The sequence below is a fragment of the Lepidochelys kempii genome, chromosome 10, assembly GCF_965140265.1.
Source record: "Lepidochelys kempii isolate rLepKem1 chromosome 10, rLepKem1.hap2, whole genome shotgun sequence".
NCBI classification, from domain to species: domain Eukaryota; kingdom Metazoa; phylum Chordata; order Testudines; family Cheloniidae; genus Lepidochelys; species Lepidochelys kempii.
In genome coordinates this window covers 37,863,360-37,881,865 of record NC_133265.1, presented here as the reverse complement: position 1 = coordinate 37,881,865, position 18,506 = coordinate 37,863,360, and the positions used below count along the sequence as shown (strand labels likewise).

Here is an 18,506-nt window from a genome sequence, read left to right as displayed (position 1 = left end):
AGTTTTACAGAGCAAAACGAGTGTATTTGGAAAATACATACATACTTGGGTTACCAAATGTCAGTTGACCCATAGAACAATAGCAGAAATAAGAAACCGTAACAATCAAGTTTCATAAATACCAAGGAAAGATAATCTATAATCAGAAATTAGATTTTGTATCCAACTCATCAAAAGCGGCTTCAGAGCATCCATAGTAACTATTTTACAAATGGGATAGTCAGTCACTTCAAACTTCTTACAAAACTCACGCTTTAGTAATGAAATGCTCCCCTTAATTTTGTTAGATTTGTTAAATTAGCTTAACTGGATGTTGCAATAACACAATCATATACTTTTACAAGACTTCAATTTTATGATTGTGGCAACTGACCATATTTAAAAATCATTCATTATCAGGTACCAGAAGTGAACAGCAGCTGTTCTTGAAAACTACTAGATTTCTTGGCACCCAGCATAGCACGATATGGGAGAAGGGACAGCTGCAGATATATTAGCTCAATACTTCCACTGGAGGGTCCAAGATTTCCCATTGGAACTTCTATGATCAGCCACATTGGAAGCATGGAAATCTAGCTGGGAAGAGATGCATCCCAGTTCAGCTTGAGGCTCCTTGTCTCTGATGAAATGGCAGCTCAAGACTCTCAGCTGTTTCTAGCTCAGAACTAGAGCAAAGTATGTTTCAAACTGAGTAAACATGGATGTAACGTTTCACTTCAGGTGAATATCTATAGGTTTTATACTGCTGCCATCACTATAGCATCTGAGAGTCTTCCATATAAAATCAACAGCAATAGCAAAGCCCCTAGTGCAGGGGCGGCCAACCTGAGCCTGAGAATTTATCAATGTACACTGCCAAAGAGCCACAGTAATACATCAGCAGCCCGCCGCATCAGCTCCCTCCTCCCGGCTCCCAGCGCCTCCCACCCACCAGCAGCCCTCCTCACACCGCCCAATCAGCTGTTTCGTGGCATGCCAGAGGCTGGGGGCAGGGGCAGCGAGGGCATGGCAGGCTCAGGGGAGGGGGCAGGAAGGGGTGGAGTGGGGGCAGGGCCTGTGGCAGAGCTAGGGGTTGAGCAGTGAGCTCCCCCTGGCACACTGGAAAGTTGGCGCCTGTAGCTCCAGCCCTGGAGTCGGTGCCTACACAAGGAGCCGCATATTAACTTCTGAAGAGCCGCATATGGCTCCGGAGCCACAGGTTGGCCGCCCCTTCCCTAGTGGGCTTCCCCTCTGACTAGATGGCATAGGTACCTGGCAACGTAATACAGCACCTTTCACTCAAAGGTGCTGCTTCAAATCAGTGGTGTCTTAACATTACCATATAAAGGCTGTTGGGCAACCCCTGTGAAATGAATTGGTCTTGGTCCAGTTCCTAATGGATAATGACCCACATCTCAAAAATCACCAGCTCAACTGCCGCTACTGTTGGCACTTTCAGGGCTGAGTGAACCATGGAGACTGAGCCCCAGAGGTGGCCAGCTCAGCAGAAGGTTGCGGCACGTACTGGGGTAAGCGTGCATGCTACCTTCCGAACGGTCTCTGCTCAATGAATAAATGGAAGACTCCAATCCTGTGAGGTCCCAAACCACCTCCTTCCACCAACACTAAATTCACTTTGAATTATTATAAGACATTAAAAGGTGAAAACACCCTCAGACTGCTAGTACAGTGGAAGGATCAAAGTGTCTCAGAGCCTCCTGGATCAAGACCCAAAAGTCTTCATCTACAGCTGCACTTTTTGGTGCATCCAAATGGTACATTAATCAAAGCCCTTACACCCCCTTTCTGGGGAGGCTTGAGAATAATAGCCTAACCAATTGGTTACAAAGTGAACACAGATCCAAATCCCTGGATCTTTGGACACTGAAAAAAAATAAAAATAAATCAATCAGTTCTTAAAAGAAGAATTAAAAAAAAAAAAAAAAAAGAAAGAAAAGGTAAAAATCCTCTCTGTAAAATCAGGTTGGAAGATAACTTTACATGGTAACAAAAGATGCACAAAACACAGAGGAACCCCCTTAGTTTCAAAGTTACAACAAAACAGGGATAAACCTCCCTCCATCAAAGGGAAAATTCTCAAGTTGAGAAAACCAAGATAAACTAATATGCCTTGCCTGGCTGTACTTACAATTTCTGTAATATGAGAGACTGGTTCAGGATGGTTTGGAGGACATGGATTGATGTCCGGTCCCTCTTAGTCCCAAGAGCAAACGAACACAGAAACAAAGAACCCAAAACAAAGCCTCCCCCGCCCCTCCCCAGATTTGAAAGTATCTTTTGTCCTCATTGGTTCCTTTGGTCAGGTGCCAACCAGGTTATTTGAGCTTCTTAACCCCTTACAGGTAAGGAGGAATTTTAGGCTACCTTATGGTTGTGACAGGGTCTATAAACAAAAACGAATGCCATTATTCCACTGGATGAGCCACAGTACTTCAAATACAGATCTTTGCCATTTTCAGCCTACTGAAGAGAGAATAAAACTAACAGCACCTACACTTCAAAAAAATACATGCCAGGGAGTTTGTTGTTAACCGAGTTATTGGGTCTCTCAACATATGCTGCATGAAATAATCTCACATATGGATATCCTCCACCTCTACCTCCCTTTAGGTAGATTATTTTAATCCATAAATAGCCACTCTGTCAGCTGCTGATGACTGGGAATTTAAAATGGGATTTCTTAGTCAGCTGCTCCGAGTCTAGTTAACTGAAAAGGCAGTATACAGTGGTAACTCATACCAGGGGAAGTTGGGAGCATCTCTTGCTGCTTTGACAAGAAATGGGATATTGACATCAAGTGCCTGTCTGACCCTCTGGGCATCAGGGACTCAGCCTTTAGAATATCTTCCCTTGAGCAAATAATTTCTTATCTCACTAGTGGGGTACTGGCAATGGAAGACAGCTGCTAGCAGAGAGTTAATAGAGTTTTGCAAAACTGCCACAAAACTGTCAGCCCAAGCACAAAAATCTGATTTATTGTGATGAGAGCAATGATTAAAAAAAATAAAGGTATTTAACTTGTCTCCAACCCTTGTAACTTTAGTGCCCTCATGGCCAAGATGGACTCTGCTCTGCAGGTAGCTCTGGCCAAGAGACAGAGCGCGCAGGAATTCAGCAGGAAAAATTCCTTCCACCCCAGGGACACCTGTTCCAACCCCCCCAGAATGAACACACACACCCATAGGAAAAGTACAATGGATATAACAAAGGGAGATATTTATTTACAGAGGGACGAGAGGAAAAAAACAACAAGAGGAAAATGTAGGGGGAGAAGTAGAACAGGGTTGCATCCAAACCAAGGCCCCACAACCCAGTGGTAGCACAGTCTGAAAGGGCAGACGCTGAGCAATGTGTCTGAACACAGAGTTCAGGAGTCCTGAGCAAAGTTCCAGTCCAGTGCTGAGTCTTGGGTGCTCCTGGTCGTCTTTGGCGCCAGTCAACTTTCCCCAACAAACCCCTCCGGTGCCCTCTTCTGCTGCTCTCTGCAAAGCCATACAGGGCGACAATCTCCTCACTTAACTAACTAGCAGCCTCCCTCCTTATTCCCAATGTAGAGTCACAAGCCCCAGTACTCACAGCCCCATGCAGCTCTGGCAGCAGTGATAATGGGTCCAGCTCCGGCCTGTCCTTCTCGGGCAATTCCTCCCTGGCACAGTGCTCCTCCTGGCTCCTGTCCTGGGGTGTCCCCGATCAGCTGCCCTGTCCTTCCCAGGCTTCAGGCAGGTTCTCTCTCCTTCACTTTGTCCAGGGCCTCCCTGCTGCAGCCCTTCTCTCCCTGGGCTCCACAGCCACACCCTCAAGTTTCCCTCCTTTCTCTCACTGCTCCCCCGCCCCACTAGGGAAAAGATTTAAAAGGGCCATGCTCTCTAAACCCCAAGGGGTTACACCCTTAAAAAAATTACTTGCCCAAGGCAAGTTGAATTTTACAAGTCTACAACAGCATTTTTCATATTCTTAGGAGTTAGGAACAACACCAAAATAATATGAATTATCACCCCACATAAGGGCAAATATATATATAAACACTGTCCATCATTCAGTATTATGCTTGCAACAGGCAAGGGTGGGTGTCAGAAGAGCATCTGTACATATTGGACCAGATCCTCAGCTGGTTTAAATGGACACAGATGCATTAAAGTCTAAGGAGTTTTACAGATTTGTACTAGCTGAGGATCTGGCCCATTATTTCTTAAAATAAAAAAAATCCTAGTTACTTATACGCTTAGTACAGTCAAAAATAAGGTGGATTTACCAGGTTCATATACACACAAGTGGGAAATATCTATAGCCCATACACACTACATGGAGCTTAGGGTTGAACTGTTGGATCATGTTGAAATACAGCATAAGCCTGTGTGTGTGTGTGTGTGTGTGTTACATACATACACATCCCCACCCACCGACCCACCATATATATTTCAACAACACTCAATATATCAACCAAGAGCTCAATGTAGTGCTGACTCTGAAATTCTTGGGTGGCCTTGCTCCATTACCTGAACCCTCTGCTGGCTAGATAGATGCTGGGAATGTCCTGGCCCCTTTCCCATTAGCTCTTTAGTTTCAGACTCTGCATCAGGTGCTTTGTGATGGTGATAGGCTTCTGCCTTTGCTGTTTTCTGCTCATGGTGGGTTTCCCTTTTTCTAGCGTCCACCTCAAACAAGATGCTGGTTAGCCTCTCCAGGGATTTCTCCATCTCTTCTTCGGTGTATTCCAGATGTTTGCCAGCACCACTGGAATAATAGGTGGTTGGCACTGGGGTGCTTCGTGTTTCTGTAACTTTCTTTGCGGCCTCCAAATCTGGGTCACGCTTCCTTAAAATAAGCACCAAGACAAGCAAGAACAGGCACAAGTAGACAACCCACACTTCTTCCATCTCGACACTTAGACACTAGGAAGATAGGTGCCTTAGACAGACCTGAGAGAGAGAGAGAGAGAGATCTGCCAACCAACACAAGGGTTCAATTCACAAGCCTCACTGTTTTCACTGTCAAGGGGGAAAAGGTCTATTACTATGAGGAGGATCAGTAATTAAACCACCCTCTAATTTACCTAGAAAAATGTTCAAAAAAAAATTTAAGCAAAAAAAAAACCCAAATGCATTAAAATGCTTAAAAAGCATTCTTCAGATGAAAATACCAAAGTAAGAAAATAGCATAAGCAGTAAACAGCCAATAAAACAGATATTTTCTTCAAGAGAGGAAAATAAAATGATTTCTTCTACCTTTTGAATAAAACAGCTTCAGTGGAAAGTTACAAGCTTATGCCTGCCAGCTCTTTACAGTCCCAAATCACCAATATTTCTTTTTTTACTGGCTTGAAACTTTTAGTTGCAGTCTCTTGGGGGGGGGGGGGGGGGGAATATCTTCAGGGGAAGAGAGTCCCAAAGAATCCTAGGTCAGGAACTTCACAGCTAGTTTCTATGTGAAATTAGGTAGCTCCAAGTCCAATTCCTCCTTGGAGCCTGAATATTAAGTCTTTTCTTTTATTATGTTTAAATCGAGTATTGATTATTTCCTTGGCTGCTGTTTTAATTAAATATCAAGGTTTTCTTTTGTTTGATTTAAAAAAAATTGTAATTCAGGATTCATTTTTAGTTGAAGATATAAAATATTTTCTCCCCCAATGATTGTTAAATGCACTTTTCCCCACCCTCTTTAACACTATTAAAAAAAAGATTAAATGACCAAGGTGAATGATAAACAAACTGTTACTTTAGATAAAGGTTCAGTGGGAGTGACTTCAGGTGGCTTCTCTCTCTGCTGGCCTTGGGGAGAGGCAGTCAAAGCAGATGATGGAAGTGGTTGCTGGGACTCCACAGATAACTCCAGCTGCACCTTTGCAGGGAGCCCAAGATCTCCCGTTGGCTGTTCTTCTATGTCTAGGCACTCGAATGCTCTGCTGTCACACCTGATTACTTCATGCACAACATGGGCAGCCCAGGGACCAATCAGTTCACTCCTTCAACCAATCCCAGGGGGAAGGAGAAGGAGGTGGTTGGCCAATCGGCTCTTAGCATTGGGTATTACAGCCAAAATGGAAACTGATAAAAGGAGCTGTCAGTACTGGGCCAATCAGTGAGTAGGGAAAGCTTGACTGGTGGTGCTGCTCTTTCCAGGGCCTGACTGGAATGGGATTGTGTTTCAGAGCCCTTGCTGTGGGATATTATTACAGATGAGGGTGCCAAGCCAAAAAGGGACAGAGACTGTGCCCAGGTGTTGGCTGCCTCCGCCATCTAACACTCCTCAGCTCAATGACCAGCAAAAACAACTCCAATTTCTTTGTTTCCAACCCACTCCCTGCTTCTTTGTGAAATAACCCTGAGCCGGAAGAGAATTTTGGCCTTCTCCCATCCATTACTGACTCTGCACGATGACAGAGGCTCACCCCAGGGCACCAGCAACCTCAGTTCTGCTATTTCCAACCTTTTGACTCCAACCTTAATATTCTTTTAACATAATTGTTTTGGATGTAATTTACTAGTGTAAAAAAAAACCCTGAAAAAACAAATGCCATCACATGAAACTATATCGATTCCCCCTCCAAACCCAACCCCCCGGGTTCACCCTTTATATCTTCAGCACAGATCTCTACCACCTGAATTAATGCAGTGAATGGTAGCTGTAGTAGGCTGTTACCCTATGTAGACCAGTCACTAGACCGGGGTTTCAAACACGTGGCCTGTGGGCCACATGCAGCCTGCGGGGTTATTTTCTGTGGCCCGCCAGCTCTCCACGGCACCCCCGCCTCCCCAGCATTTACATAGAGTGGCTCCAGCCCGGCGTGCACTGGAGGCAGGGCAGGCTCCCTGCCTGCTCTGTCCCTGCGCTGCTCCAGGAAGCGGCCGGGACCTGGGGGGGTACAGGAGTCTGTGTTGCCCTGGCCGCTCCTCCAGGTACCTCCCCCAAAGCTCCCATTGGCCGGGAACGGGAAACCGCGGCCAATAGGAGCTTCAGGGGAGGTAACTGGAGGCATGGCCAGGGCAACACACAGACCCCTGTGTCCCCCCAGGTTCCGGCCGCTTCCCGGAGCGGCATGGGGGCAGGGGAGGGCGGGGCAGGGCAGGGAGCCTGCCCTGCGCCCAGTGCGTGCCGGGCCAGACCCGCCCCCTGAACCCCTCCTGCAGCCGAACCCCCTGCCCTAAGCCCCCTGCCACACCCCTCCTGCACCCCGACCCCCTGTCCTGAGCCCCCTGCTGCATCCCGCACCCCTCCTGCACCCACTGGGGGCAGGGAGGGGGCGGAGTTAGGGTGGGGATTTCAGGGAAGGGGTTGGAATGGGGGCAGGGAAGGGGTGGCAAGAGGTGGGGCAGGGGTGCGGCCTCACGGAAGGGGTGGAGTGGGGGCAGGGCCAGGGCAGCGGGGGTGGGTGGTGGTCAGTGGTGTGGCCCTCGGGCCAATGTACTAGTCCTCATGTGGCCCTCGTGGTCATTTGAGTTTGAGACCCCTGCACTAGACACACACTTTGCCAATGGATTTCACAGTTATTTGCTGACAACAGAGGAATGTAGAGACTGAGGACTTCTGGATTCAGCTCCAAGTTCTGGAGGAGAGTGTACTCTAATGGTTATAGACCCTTCAGTTTATGTGTCCCTGGCCAGTCTCTACCCACCTCCAGCTCCTTTCCCCCCTCTACCCACAACCTCCTCATTCCCAGATGCCATTCCTCACCCCTCTGTATTCCAATAAAGTATCCTCCTCCTCCTTGCTGCCAGGGCGCCTGCAAGGGTGGACCCTGAGAGCCCAGGAGAGACAGACAATCTCCCTGCTCAGTTCTGGCCCCCAGCACCTCAGTAGCCTCTTGGCAACCAGGAGGAGCAATTGAAAGGAAAGTGCTGCTCAGCTCCTGCAGCCCTAGGATGGAACATGCTCAATCGCTCTGTGGGGATGGAGCATACTTAGTGCAAACAGAAAAAGATGAGGAGTCATGGCACCTTAGAGACTAACAAATTTATTTGGGCATAAGCTTTCATGGGCTAGAACCCACTTCATCAGATACATGGAGTGGAAAAGACAGAAGCAGATATAAATACATGAAAAGATGGGAGTTGCCTTACCAAGTGTGAGGTCAGTCTAACGAGACAATTCAATTAACAGTAGGATACCAAGAGAGGAAAAATAACTTTGAAATGGGCCACTCTCATTACCACTACAAAACAGTTGACAAGAAGGTTGAGTAACAGTAGGGGGAAATTAGGTTTAGGTTTTGTAATGACCCAACCACTCCCAGTCTTTATTCAGGCCTAATGTGATGGTGTCCAATCTACAAATTAATTCCAGTTCTGCGGTTTCACGTTGGAGTCTGTTTTTGAAGTTTTTGTTGTTGAAGAATTGACACTTTTAGGTCTGTTATTGATGGTTTCTAACCTTTCCATAAAACTGTTGTTCTTTGAGATGTGTTGGTCATGTCCATTCCAATGCCGCATGCACCATTGCTGGAAGTTTTTCCCCTATTGGTATCTGTTGGATCGACTCTGGTGCCTCCTGGAGTGGCACCTTCATGGCGTAGTATATAGGCACCTGCCGACCCGCCGCCTCCTCAGTTTCTTCTTGCCAGCAACTCCAACAAAGGTGCAGATGGGTTGGTTGTGGAATGGACATGAGCAACACATCTTGAAGAACAACAGTTAGGAAAGGTTAGTAACCGTCTTTTTTTCTTTGAGTGCTTACTCATGTCTATTCCAATGTAGTTGATTCCCAAGCAATCAGTTAGGTGATAAGATCAGAGTTTCGCTGCGACACAGACCAGAGGACTGCTGTGCCAAAAGCTGCATAATTTCTGGACTGTTGAGTCATGGCATAGCGTGAGGTGAATTGGTGTATGGAAGACCAGGTTGCAACCCGGCAGATAACCAGGATTGGGATTTGAGCCACGAATGCTGCTGAAGAGGCTTGAGATCTTATGTAGTGTGGAGGACACCAAAAATCCAATCCTGGCCTTAAAAAAAGTAAATTTTATTAAAGGCTGTCAAGTGTGGAGGTGACACTTTAGCTAGGTCATAGCACATGCGGATGCAGATGTGATCCAAGAGGAGATTCTCTGTACTGAGACAGGGTTCCCTTCATCCTGTCTGCGATAGCGATGAAAAGCTGGAGTTGTCTTTCAGAACGGCTTGGTCCTTTCTATGTAAAAGGCCAATGGACCTCTAACGTCCAGAGAGTGTAGCAGCCCCTGCTCTTGCCTATTAGTATGAGGCTTGGGATAGAAGACTGGAAGAAAAATGTCCTGGCTACTGTGAAAATGTGAGACCACTTTCAGGAGAAAGGACGGATGTGGTCAAAGTCAGACCTTAAATATATACAGTGGTTCAGAGGGGAGGGCCTGGATTTCTGAGACTCTTCTGGCCTAAATAATGGCTACTAGAAAGACAGTCTTCCTGGATAAGTAGAGCAAGGGGCATGTTGCCACTGGCTTGAACGGTGGTCCCATCAGTCTTGACACTACCCGGTTGAGGTCCCAAGGAGGCAAACGTTGATGCACTTGTAGATACAAACACTCTAATCCCTTCAAGAATTGGGCGCAGATCGGGTTTGAAAATACCGACCGGTCATTCGCCACTGGGTGGAATGCTGAGATTGCAGCAAAGTGAATCCTGATGGATGATACCGCAAGACCTTCCTTTTTCAAGTAGAGCAAGTAATCCAGGACAACGGGCAGTGGGGCCTCCAAAGGTAGGATCTTTCTCCACAGTGACCACAGCGTAAACCGCTTCCACTTAGCCAAATAGGCCATTCTAATTGACGGCTTTCTGCTATCCATAAGAAAAGCACGCACCAATGCTGAGAAACTCTGTTCTGCCTCATTCAGCCATGGTGCTTCTGGGCTGTCAAGTGTAGGGACTTGAGGTTGGGGTGGAGCATATGTCTGTGCTCCTGGGAGTTCAAGTCTGGCAGCACCAGAAGGCTGACTGGCGTGTCTATCGAGTGGGCCAGCAAGGTTGTGAAACAATGCAGGCGCAGCCATGCTGGTGTTATAAGGATTATGTGCACCTCGTCCCTCCTTACCTTAAGCAAGACCCTGTGGATGAGTGGGGGGGTGGGGGGGGAAGGTGTAGAGAAACCTCCCTCCCCAGGGAAGGAGAAAGGCACCTGAGAGTGAGCTCAGGCTGTTTCCTAGGTACAGGCAAAACTGGGGACATTTCCTATTGAACCTGGTCGCAAACAGCTCCACCTAGGGAGACCCCCATTTCTGGAAAACTGCATTCAAGATGTCTGGTTGGATGGACCACTCGTGATGATTGGTGAAGAATCTGCTCAGGTGGTCCGCCACCCCGTTCTGAGCACCTGGTAGATAGGAGGCTTCCAGGTGAATGGGGTGAGCAATGCAGTATCCCCATAGAACCAGCACTTCCTGGCACAGGGGAGAGGAGCGAGCCCCCCTTTGTTTGTTTATATAAAACATCATGGTTGGTTATCTGAGGACTGACATGCATTTGCCATGTAGGTTGTGACAGAACACCTGACAGGCTAGGCTCACCACTTTTAGCTCCCAGACATTGATTTGTAAGTCTAATTCCTCTGGCGTCCTGAGGAGTGAGCTCCCCATCCCATGTCCAAGGCATCAGTTACCAGAATCATTGAAGGGGCAGGCATTGTGAAGGGGACTCTGGCACTCACTGTGTCCTGGTCCAGCCACCACTGAGGAGTGAGCGTTACTGCTCGGGGAAGAGTGACCACCTTGTCCAACAGGTGACAGCCTGGTATACATATCAATGCCAGCCATGCTTGAAGAGGCCACAGTCTGAGCTGCGCATGTTGCACCACGTAGGTATAGGAGGCCATATATCCCAGGAACCTCAAGCATCTTCGTGCCATGGTGATGGGAAAAGGACCTCGGGCCGTTTATGATCTCTTTGAAGGCTTGGAAGTGGTTCTTTGGCAAGGAGGCTCTGGCCTGGTTCGAGTCGAGAACTGCTTCTATGAACTCCTTTGTATAGGAGAGAAAGTCGACTTGTGCTTGTTTATCAGCAGCCCCACGTTCCTGAAAGTGGATTGTATGAGGTTCACGTGCCCTTCCACCACGTCTCTGCATTGTCCTCAGGCGCGCCCTCATAAGGACTGCTTAGACCCTGCAGGTTGTTTTGCAGGTGCAGACATGGATGTTGAAGGGGGGTAAGGTGTATGTCTCCTCCTAAAGCCCTTGTTTCTCTGCTGACTGAAGTCCTGCCTCTGCTGTTGAGGCTGGTGGAATCGGCTCATAATGTTTACGAACCAGGGCCAGCATGTGAAGTCCTAACGACTTCAGAGTGGCCCTGGAATCCTTCAGACTATTTAGGCGGGCGTCTGTCTAGTCTGAAAAGAGAGAAGCTCCCTCAAACAGCAGGTCCTAAATTGTTTCCTGGACCTCATGAGGGAGTCCAGAGGACTGGAGCCAAGAGCTCCACCTCATCATGACGGCTGTGGCCATGGCCCAAAAGCCGCCTGGAGGGATGCCTTGGATACAGCCTTACCGTCCTCCACCAAAGCTGCAAACTCTGATCTGGACTCTGTTTATGAGAGTTCCCTGAACTTTAACATGGCAGACCATGAATTAAAATGGTAAGCAACTTAGGAGGGCCTCCTCAGTTGGAGGCTCTGCATAGAGCAGACTTTTCTCCCCAACAGGTCCAGTTTCTTGGCCTCCTTTGCCTTAGGTGAGGGTCCTTGTTGTCCCTCTCTCCCCCACTCATTGGCAGCAGCCACAACTAGGGAACACAATGGGGGATGGGTATAAAGGTACTCATAGAATATCAGGGTTGGAAGGGACCTCAGGAGGTCATCTAGTCCAACCCCCTGCTCAAAGCAGGACCAATCCCCAATTTTTGCCCCAGATCCCTAAATGGCCCCCTCAAGGATTGCACTCACAACCCTGGGTTTAGCAGGCCAATGCTCAAACCACTGAGCTATCCCTCCCCCCTAAAAAGCAGGGCCAAGCCCCAATTTTTGCCCCAGATCCCTAAATGGCCCCCTCAAGGATTAAACTCACAACCCTGGGTTTCGCAGGCCAATGCCCAAACCACTGAGCTTTCCCTTTCTTCCGTTCCACCTGCAAAGCCTTGATGGGCTAGAGAATGACCTCGTTTAAAGGTAGGGCCACTCTGGCTGGACCCGAGTGTGCCAGTATGTCTACAAGCAGAAGAGATAGAGGAGTCAGCCCTGGCACATTCAGGATTTGAGCCACCCGACACAAGAGCTCCTGATGGGCCTTGTAATCATCTTGTGTGGGTGCTATTGACTACCTCATCAGGGGAAGATGAGGAGGAGGCTTGTACTGTCATCTGGGCCTTCATGTCTTTCGTTGCTGGTCACTCCCCCACGGGGGTATCCTGGGTCTCATCCACTTCTGCGCCTGGAACTGAACCTCTCTTCGAAGGGGAAGGTTGAGGTGCCCTTGCCTTCCAGGGTGCCGAGTGGGACCGATCAATGTGGAAGGCTCGGTAGGATCGTGCTGCCCATGGAGTCCACATTGGCCACTGTAGTGGCCTCTGCCACTGCACAGGTGGCCATGTTGGCTGGGTCAACCCCTGGGTCACCGGCACAGGATGCCCAAGGTCTTGCTAGATGTCTGCTCCGTTGCAAGGTATATGACCTTGCCATCGACTTTGAGCTTGAGGACCCACTTCTGGGTGACCACGGAGGTGCCTTACCCACCCGTGCCGTGTGGTGGTATCACGACTGAGGAGCGGTGCCTTGATGAAGATTTGGTCCAGGAATGTGACTGGTGCTTCAATGTGGGATGGTGCCAGGGTCATGACTGTTGTCGGGATTCCAATCGGTGCTGTGATTGCGAGCAGTGCCAGGACTGTGATCGGCCAGGAGTGGAGTCTCTAGAGGATGAGTGAGATACCAGGAAGTGTTTCACCATCATTGAAGGCTTGCCCAAGATGGGTACTTGCATCCATGGGACAATTCCTGCGGTACCAGGCCTACCTCCGATTGGCCTCGTCTCAGAGAAGGTGCTGGAAGGGACTGAAAGCCTTTTGCTGGCTCATATGCCTCTGGCGTAGTTGGCATGGCCAGGGCTGAGTCATCTTTCTGGCTCATCCTAGGTGGGGAATCCATGCGCACTGGACTCGATGGGTCCCTTCCCGGGGTCAGAATCAATGGTGCAGGCTGGTCGTCGCCAGTGTGAGAGTAGCCTGGCACAGGTCTCACTTTGTCTGTCACTTTTCCCAAAGAGGATCGTCCCCGGTCCAACTTCTTTGTCCTTTTGTTCGGCACTGGTGATGAGTATTTGCTTGCAGCGCAAGAGAACAAGAGCGTTCCAGCAACTGTCACAGTCAGAAAGAAGGAACTGAGGAGGCAGCAGGTTGGCAGGTGCCTATGTACCAGAATTGACCCGACAGAAACCACCAGCAGGAAAAATTTCCGGGGATGGTGCACGCAACACATGCACCCCTATATTGGAATCGACATGAGCAAGCACTCAAAGAAAAACCTCAGATTTAGCTATTAAACTCTAACAAGTGTCCACTGAGTCTGAGCAAACTGAGATTTATCAAAGGTTTATAACTTGGCCAAATTTAGTCAGATATTCACAGGGATGTCAAAACACACGTTCCTGATACAAGGGCCAAGCTCCTGCCCCATTCCCAATGAAATTTCAAGTCCCCGCTCCACAACATGGGGACACTAGAGCGTCTCAATGAAATGGATGTAAGATTTTCTTTTTTCCAGCACAAGCAAATGGCGTATTTTCCCCAACCTCATTCTTAGAAATGGCCACTCACTTTTAACTAAAATTTAAAAAAAATTAAATTAAAATAAAAAAAAATTGCAGCCTGAGGCAAACAGCTGGCATGGAAAATTTCTGCCCAAATAGCTGGAAATTTGGCAACGTTATGAGTAAGGCTAAGTTTTTGTCGGGGTATTTTTAGTAAAAGTCAAGGACAGGTCATGGGCAATAAAGAAAAATTCACAGAAGCCCGTGACCTGTCCCTGACTTTTACTAAAAATATCCATGATAAAATGGGAAGGGGCTGGGCAGCTGCGGGGCCCCCACCACCTGTGGGGGCTCAGAGCTCCAGGGTTTCCCTGTCTCCACAGTAGCGGGGAGCTGCAGGGATCCCTCTGCCTCCCCCCCCCCCATGGTGGGGGCCAGGGAGCTCTGGGGGTCCCTCTGCCCCGCTGGGGTGGCCAGGGAGCTCTTGGGGTCCACCTGCCCTGCCGATCCCCCTGTCCTGCTGCAGCTGGCGGGGAGCTGCAGGAATCCCCCTGCTGCCACGGTGGCCGAGGAGCTGCAGGGGTCCCCATGTCACCGGTAGCAGCTGGGAACTTCAGGGTACCCCTCCTGCCCACAGTGGCCGGGAGCTCCCTGCCGCTGAGGAGGCGACAGGACCCTGCAGCTCCCAGCCCCCGGGGCTGAAGTTACGGAAGCCTTTGGAAGTCAGATTCCCTGACTTCTGTGATCTCTGGCTCAAAATTGTAGGCTTTGTTAATGAGCAACCAAAAACACATCTTATAATGGAAAGTGGCAGACAATCTTAACTGCAGGCAGTGCTATCAGCTCTGCCTATAATGAAGATCAGCCTCAACTTTTTCTAGTCTATCATCTGTCCCTTTGATCTATTCAAAGGAAATAAAGTCCCCAATTCGGCAAATCACTTTAGCATGTGCTTGACAGCTATGTGAATAGGGACCACTCACATGCTGAAAGTACTTTGGTGAATCAGGGCCTTAAATTTGCACAATGCCACTTTGGGCTCTAACAGGAAACCCTCTCTCTCCAGTGGGTCACACTGCATATTCATCAGTGGGTACTACTGAATTTTAATTCTCTACCCTCTTCAACACCCTCACTTTCCCACAACTATAAGATGCATCATTATAAGAGGAGTTAGCAGCACTCATTCAAAACAATTGCCTCAAGTAAAAATATACAGCTCGGGTTAATCCACTCTCTAGGCAGTCCAACAGCAATTAGCAGTATAAATGAATCCATTCCATTAATTAATGACATTTCTTTCAAACAATCCAGCTTGGTGAGCAGTTGGATCATTATTGCCTGGTAAGAGTTTTGAAAAGTAAAAATTAAATTATCATAAAATAATCCACAGAATTTTCTTTTAGAAATTGCTAACACCAAATCAGAGGAGCACAAAGACTTCAAAATGCAACTTTCCTCCATCTGACTGCCGTATCATAAGGAGGGACCCACCGCACTCTGATTGCCATACTTGATTCCCACAGGAAAAGGGGTTGACAAGCAACCGACCCCCCACTCCCCCGACCTTCCAGCCTTCTTGCTTCCACAACCCACTCTCTTCCTCACCTGAATGATAATTCTTAGGGCCCAGACACTTCAGTGCTATGCTGCAGTATGTGACTGCCCATCCGCAGACTAAATTTCACTGGAACAATGCTTTAGGAGTTGGAGCACCTCAATTTTGCACAATTCACTTGTAGAGGCAGCCTACACACCAGGAAGCAACACAGGCAGTACGAGCTGAAAGTTCCCCAGTAAGGAAATGGTTGGGGTGTTACAGCAGAAGGCTGGTTAGATCGTTATAAGAAAACCAGAACAAACGCCTACTTTCAGTGTAACTCGGCCAGCACTATAAAACCAGACTATCTAGTCAGCCTGTGCTACAAGACTTTCATTAACACTCAGCCAAGTACAAAAGCAACTCCTTTGTGAGATGTCCATGATCCCTACCACGCCAAGCCAACTGCCCAAGCAAGCCTACAGATGTGGCCACAAAAGGCCCAGCAATGCAAGGCTACAAAGAATCATATATAAATGCAAAGGGTGGAAGGTATCCAAGAGATGCTCATAATTTACAGGGATAGTCACATAATCTAGGCCCCATATTTTTACAAACGGTGACAAGGAAAGTCCCCCAAATTCCAAATAGATAACAAAATTTTAAATTAAAAGCCACTGTGTCTTTGCTATGAAACAACATTTTTGTGGAATCCACAGCATCTGGTTTGTGCGGTTTCAACCAAAAACAGTCAAGAGATACATTAACAACTGATAATGGTCCAGAGATGTTTCAAGCATGAGAAAGCAACAACGGTGGAGTTAAAAACTGCTGTAAGCTCGCTTCTTATACAGCGATTATTTATTAACTAACTTTCAACAAGTCTTTGAAATAGGCAAGCAGTATCCCCATTTTACAGTTGGAATGACTTGCTCAGGGACACAGTGCGTCTGTGGAAGAGCCATCAACTGAACACAGCCTATTCCCATTCTTGTGATCAGTCAACTTTCCAATTTACAAAGGTAAGGTATTGTTGCCTGGGACTGTAATGTACCCCTTTACTGAACAGCTGCACTCTAGATCTTCCCATGCTGCAGCACAAGGAAATGAATATGGGAATATGGCTTTATAGACCAGCTTTATACAGGTCCAAAGCACAGACCTGTAAAAGCCCACAGAATAGCTCTCCCAAGTTTTGGAAGAAGTTTTCATGTCCCCTGCCACCTTTGGAGATAACAGGATTTTATGGTAAACTGCTATATTAATTCCAGCTTCTTTGGAAGCAAGACAAAAAAGACAAAATTTGCCTAATGGAGACCACAAAACTAGTGAGGATAAAAGACTGTCATAATTCTACAGCAATGGAAAAAATTATTGCAGTGTCTTTGTAAACTGCATCAAAATGCTAGAACTTTGGGAGTGACATAGCTTTTTCATGTTTAATACAAAAACTTTTTATACCCACAAGGAGTTTCAATCCTACTTTGTTACTCTGTTCCATACAGCCAGCATGAGAGCTGCACTTCGCATACAACAGAAGAATTGCCTTCAAAGTGCTAAGCTATCACCCTTCTCTTCATCTTTACTTATCCCTTTTCTGACCATATATCTTCTCCTTACCAAATTTGTTTCCAAGCTCTAGATGTTCCTCAGGGGTGCAGCCATAAATATATATATATTTTAAAGATTTTAAAAAATATATGCACACCCCAGGAGGCAATTTATTATACCTGAGTCAAGGATGAAATAAGTTCCTTGTTATGTTCAGCAACAGTTTTTTGAAGTCCTCTCCAGCAAATATTCTTGCTCTCAGTACATTCAAGAATCCGCTTGTACAGCCGTTTGTTCTGACGATTTACTGGGCCACAAAAAGGGAGGAAAAGAAGATTCAAGCGGAGCTCTTCAGGGACAAGTGATGTCAGGTCTCTATTTAAAACATGGCCTGTTCCTTCAGATTTTCAAACTCCCTCACTAGGGAGGATGCTCTGCATGCACACAGCATAGCATACACATAGGCACATTAACTGAAGTATCATCAAGACTTTGGAAACAGACTCATTTAATTGTCCAAAAAATAAAAATATTCACTGATTGGATATTGATCATATAAATATTTTTATTTCAGTAAGTCCTCTGCTGGGCTCTCCCACTTTATTTCACCTCCACCCAAGGCTTGGCATGGAGCTGACTCACCCTTCTGGTGAAAGAAAGCTAGGTATGGTCAGTCATTACTGTTCATTAGTTGGCTGCTCAAGAGCAAAGCTTCTTTTTCCAAGATTGACTGTGCTTCCTTCACAGAGCTCCCACCAACTGGCCCAGAGAGCAAGGGACTGCGGCTCAAACTAAAATCCTTTCTTGTCTGGTGGTAGTTGGTGCTGTCCCTATACCACTTTGTTGGTTTAAGTTAATCTGTAGACCTTCATCATAGAATTCTCCTCTCAGACTACACTCTGAATGGCCAGTAGCCTGTGATTCACATACTCTCTCTCTCTCTCTCTCTGAGTGATGCTGAATCTTTGCACACTGCAGAGGATGGGGATACCAGTACTGACCAGGACCTGTGAAACCATCATAACTGGTTTGTGCTATTTAAAAAAAAAGGGGGGGGAGAATCTCCCCTTTACAAAAAGATTATCCCATGGAATTGCCATGAAGATAAAAGAAATGCAAAGTCCAACTCATTCCATACTGATAATTTGCAAAGGCACCTCCTAAAGGTGTGTATGAGGAAAGGAGCCAGCCCACAGACTGAGTCTGTGGAGTTGTATGCATTATAGGTAGAGCTGTTACATACACTTGATCTAAGGCACTTAGTCTCTTTTCACTATGAACCTATGCATGTTTCCCACAACATGATCCTTTTTCCCTGCTCAGCATCCTTTCACCCCCTAAGATTATACAGGTTTTGGCAACATTTTCAGCCATGAAACAAAAACAATAAATGTTCAACGGACTTTCCTAAAAAAAGTTAAAGCGGAATTCCTCTTGGGAAGTTGGGATCATGAACAAGTTTGTGCCAGACACCTGTGGTGACTCAGAATGGCTGGGAGGATGAAAAGGGGATCCTGCAGAACTTGGGCTTTTCCTGGACGCCTCTGAACGCTTCCTGAAGACCTGGCTGCTCTTTCTGCGGGCATTCTCCCTCACCTCCACGACCTGAGCAGACTTCGCAGCTTACAGAGTGGAAGAGAAAGACAGAAAGAAAAACCATTAAGGCTTCTCATGCACCAGAATTCCATTCTCTAGGGCTACATGGACAATGGAGGGATTAGTATTCCTGCTCCCTTTTTTCAGGCATCGTTTCCCATCCTGGACCCTTATGTA

General features: G+C 47.3%; 1 protein-coding gene across 9 annotated transcripts in view; it reads right to left on the bottom strand.

Annotated features, from left to right (window-relative positions):
- Positions 1-18,506, bottom strand: part of C10H8orf33 (chromosome 10 C8orf33 homolog) — a 75,490-nt gene that overhangs the window by 28,770 nt on the left and 28,214 nt on the right. For 5 of the 9 annotated variants that reach the window (XM_073362918.1, XM_073362916.1, XM_073362920.1 and 2 more), the window contains one exon: positions 7,934-18,355. In XM_073362918.1, the coding sequence (XP_073219019.1) occupies positions 18,141-18,355 (215 nt within the window). In that variant the 3' untranslated portion in view covers positions 7,934-18,140. Of the gene's footprint in view, positions 1-3,190; positions 4,920-7,933; positions 18,356-18,506 lie in introns of those variants that run through there. The other 4 variants (XR_012161192.1, XR_012161194.1, XR_012161193.1 and 1 more) reach the window with 3 other exon arrangements.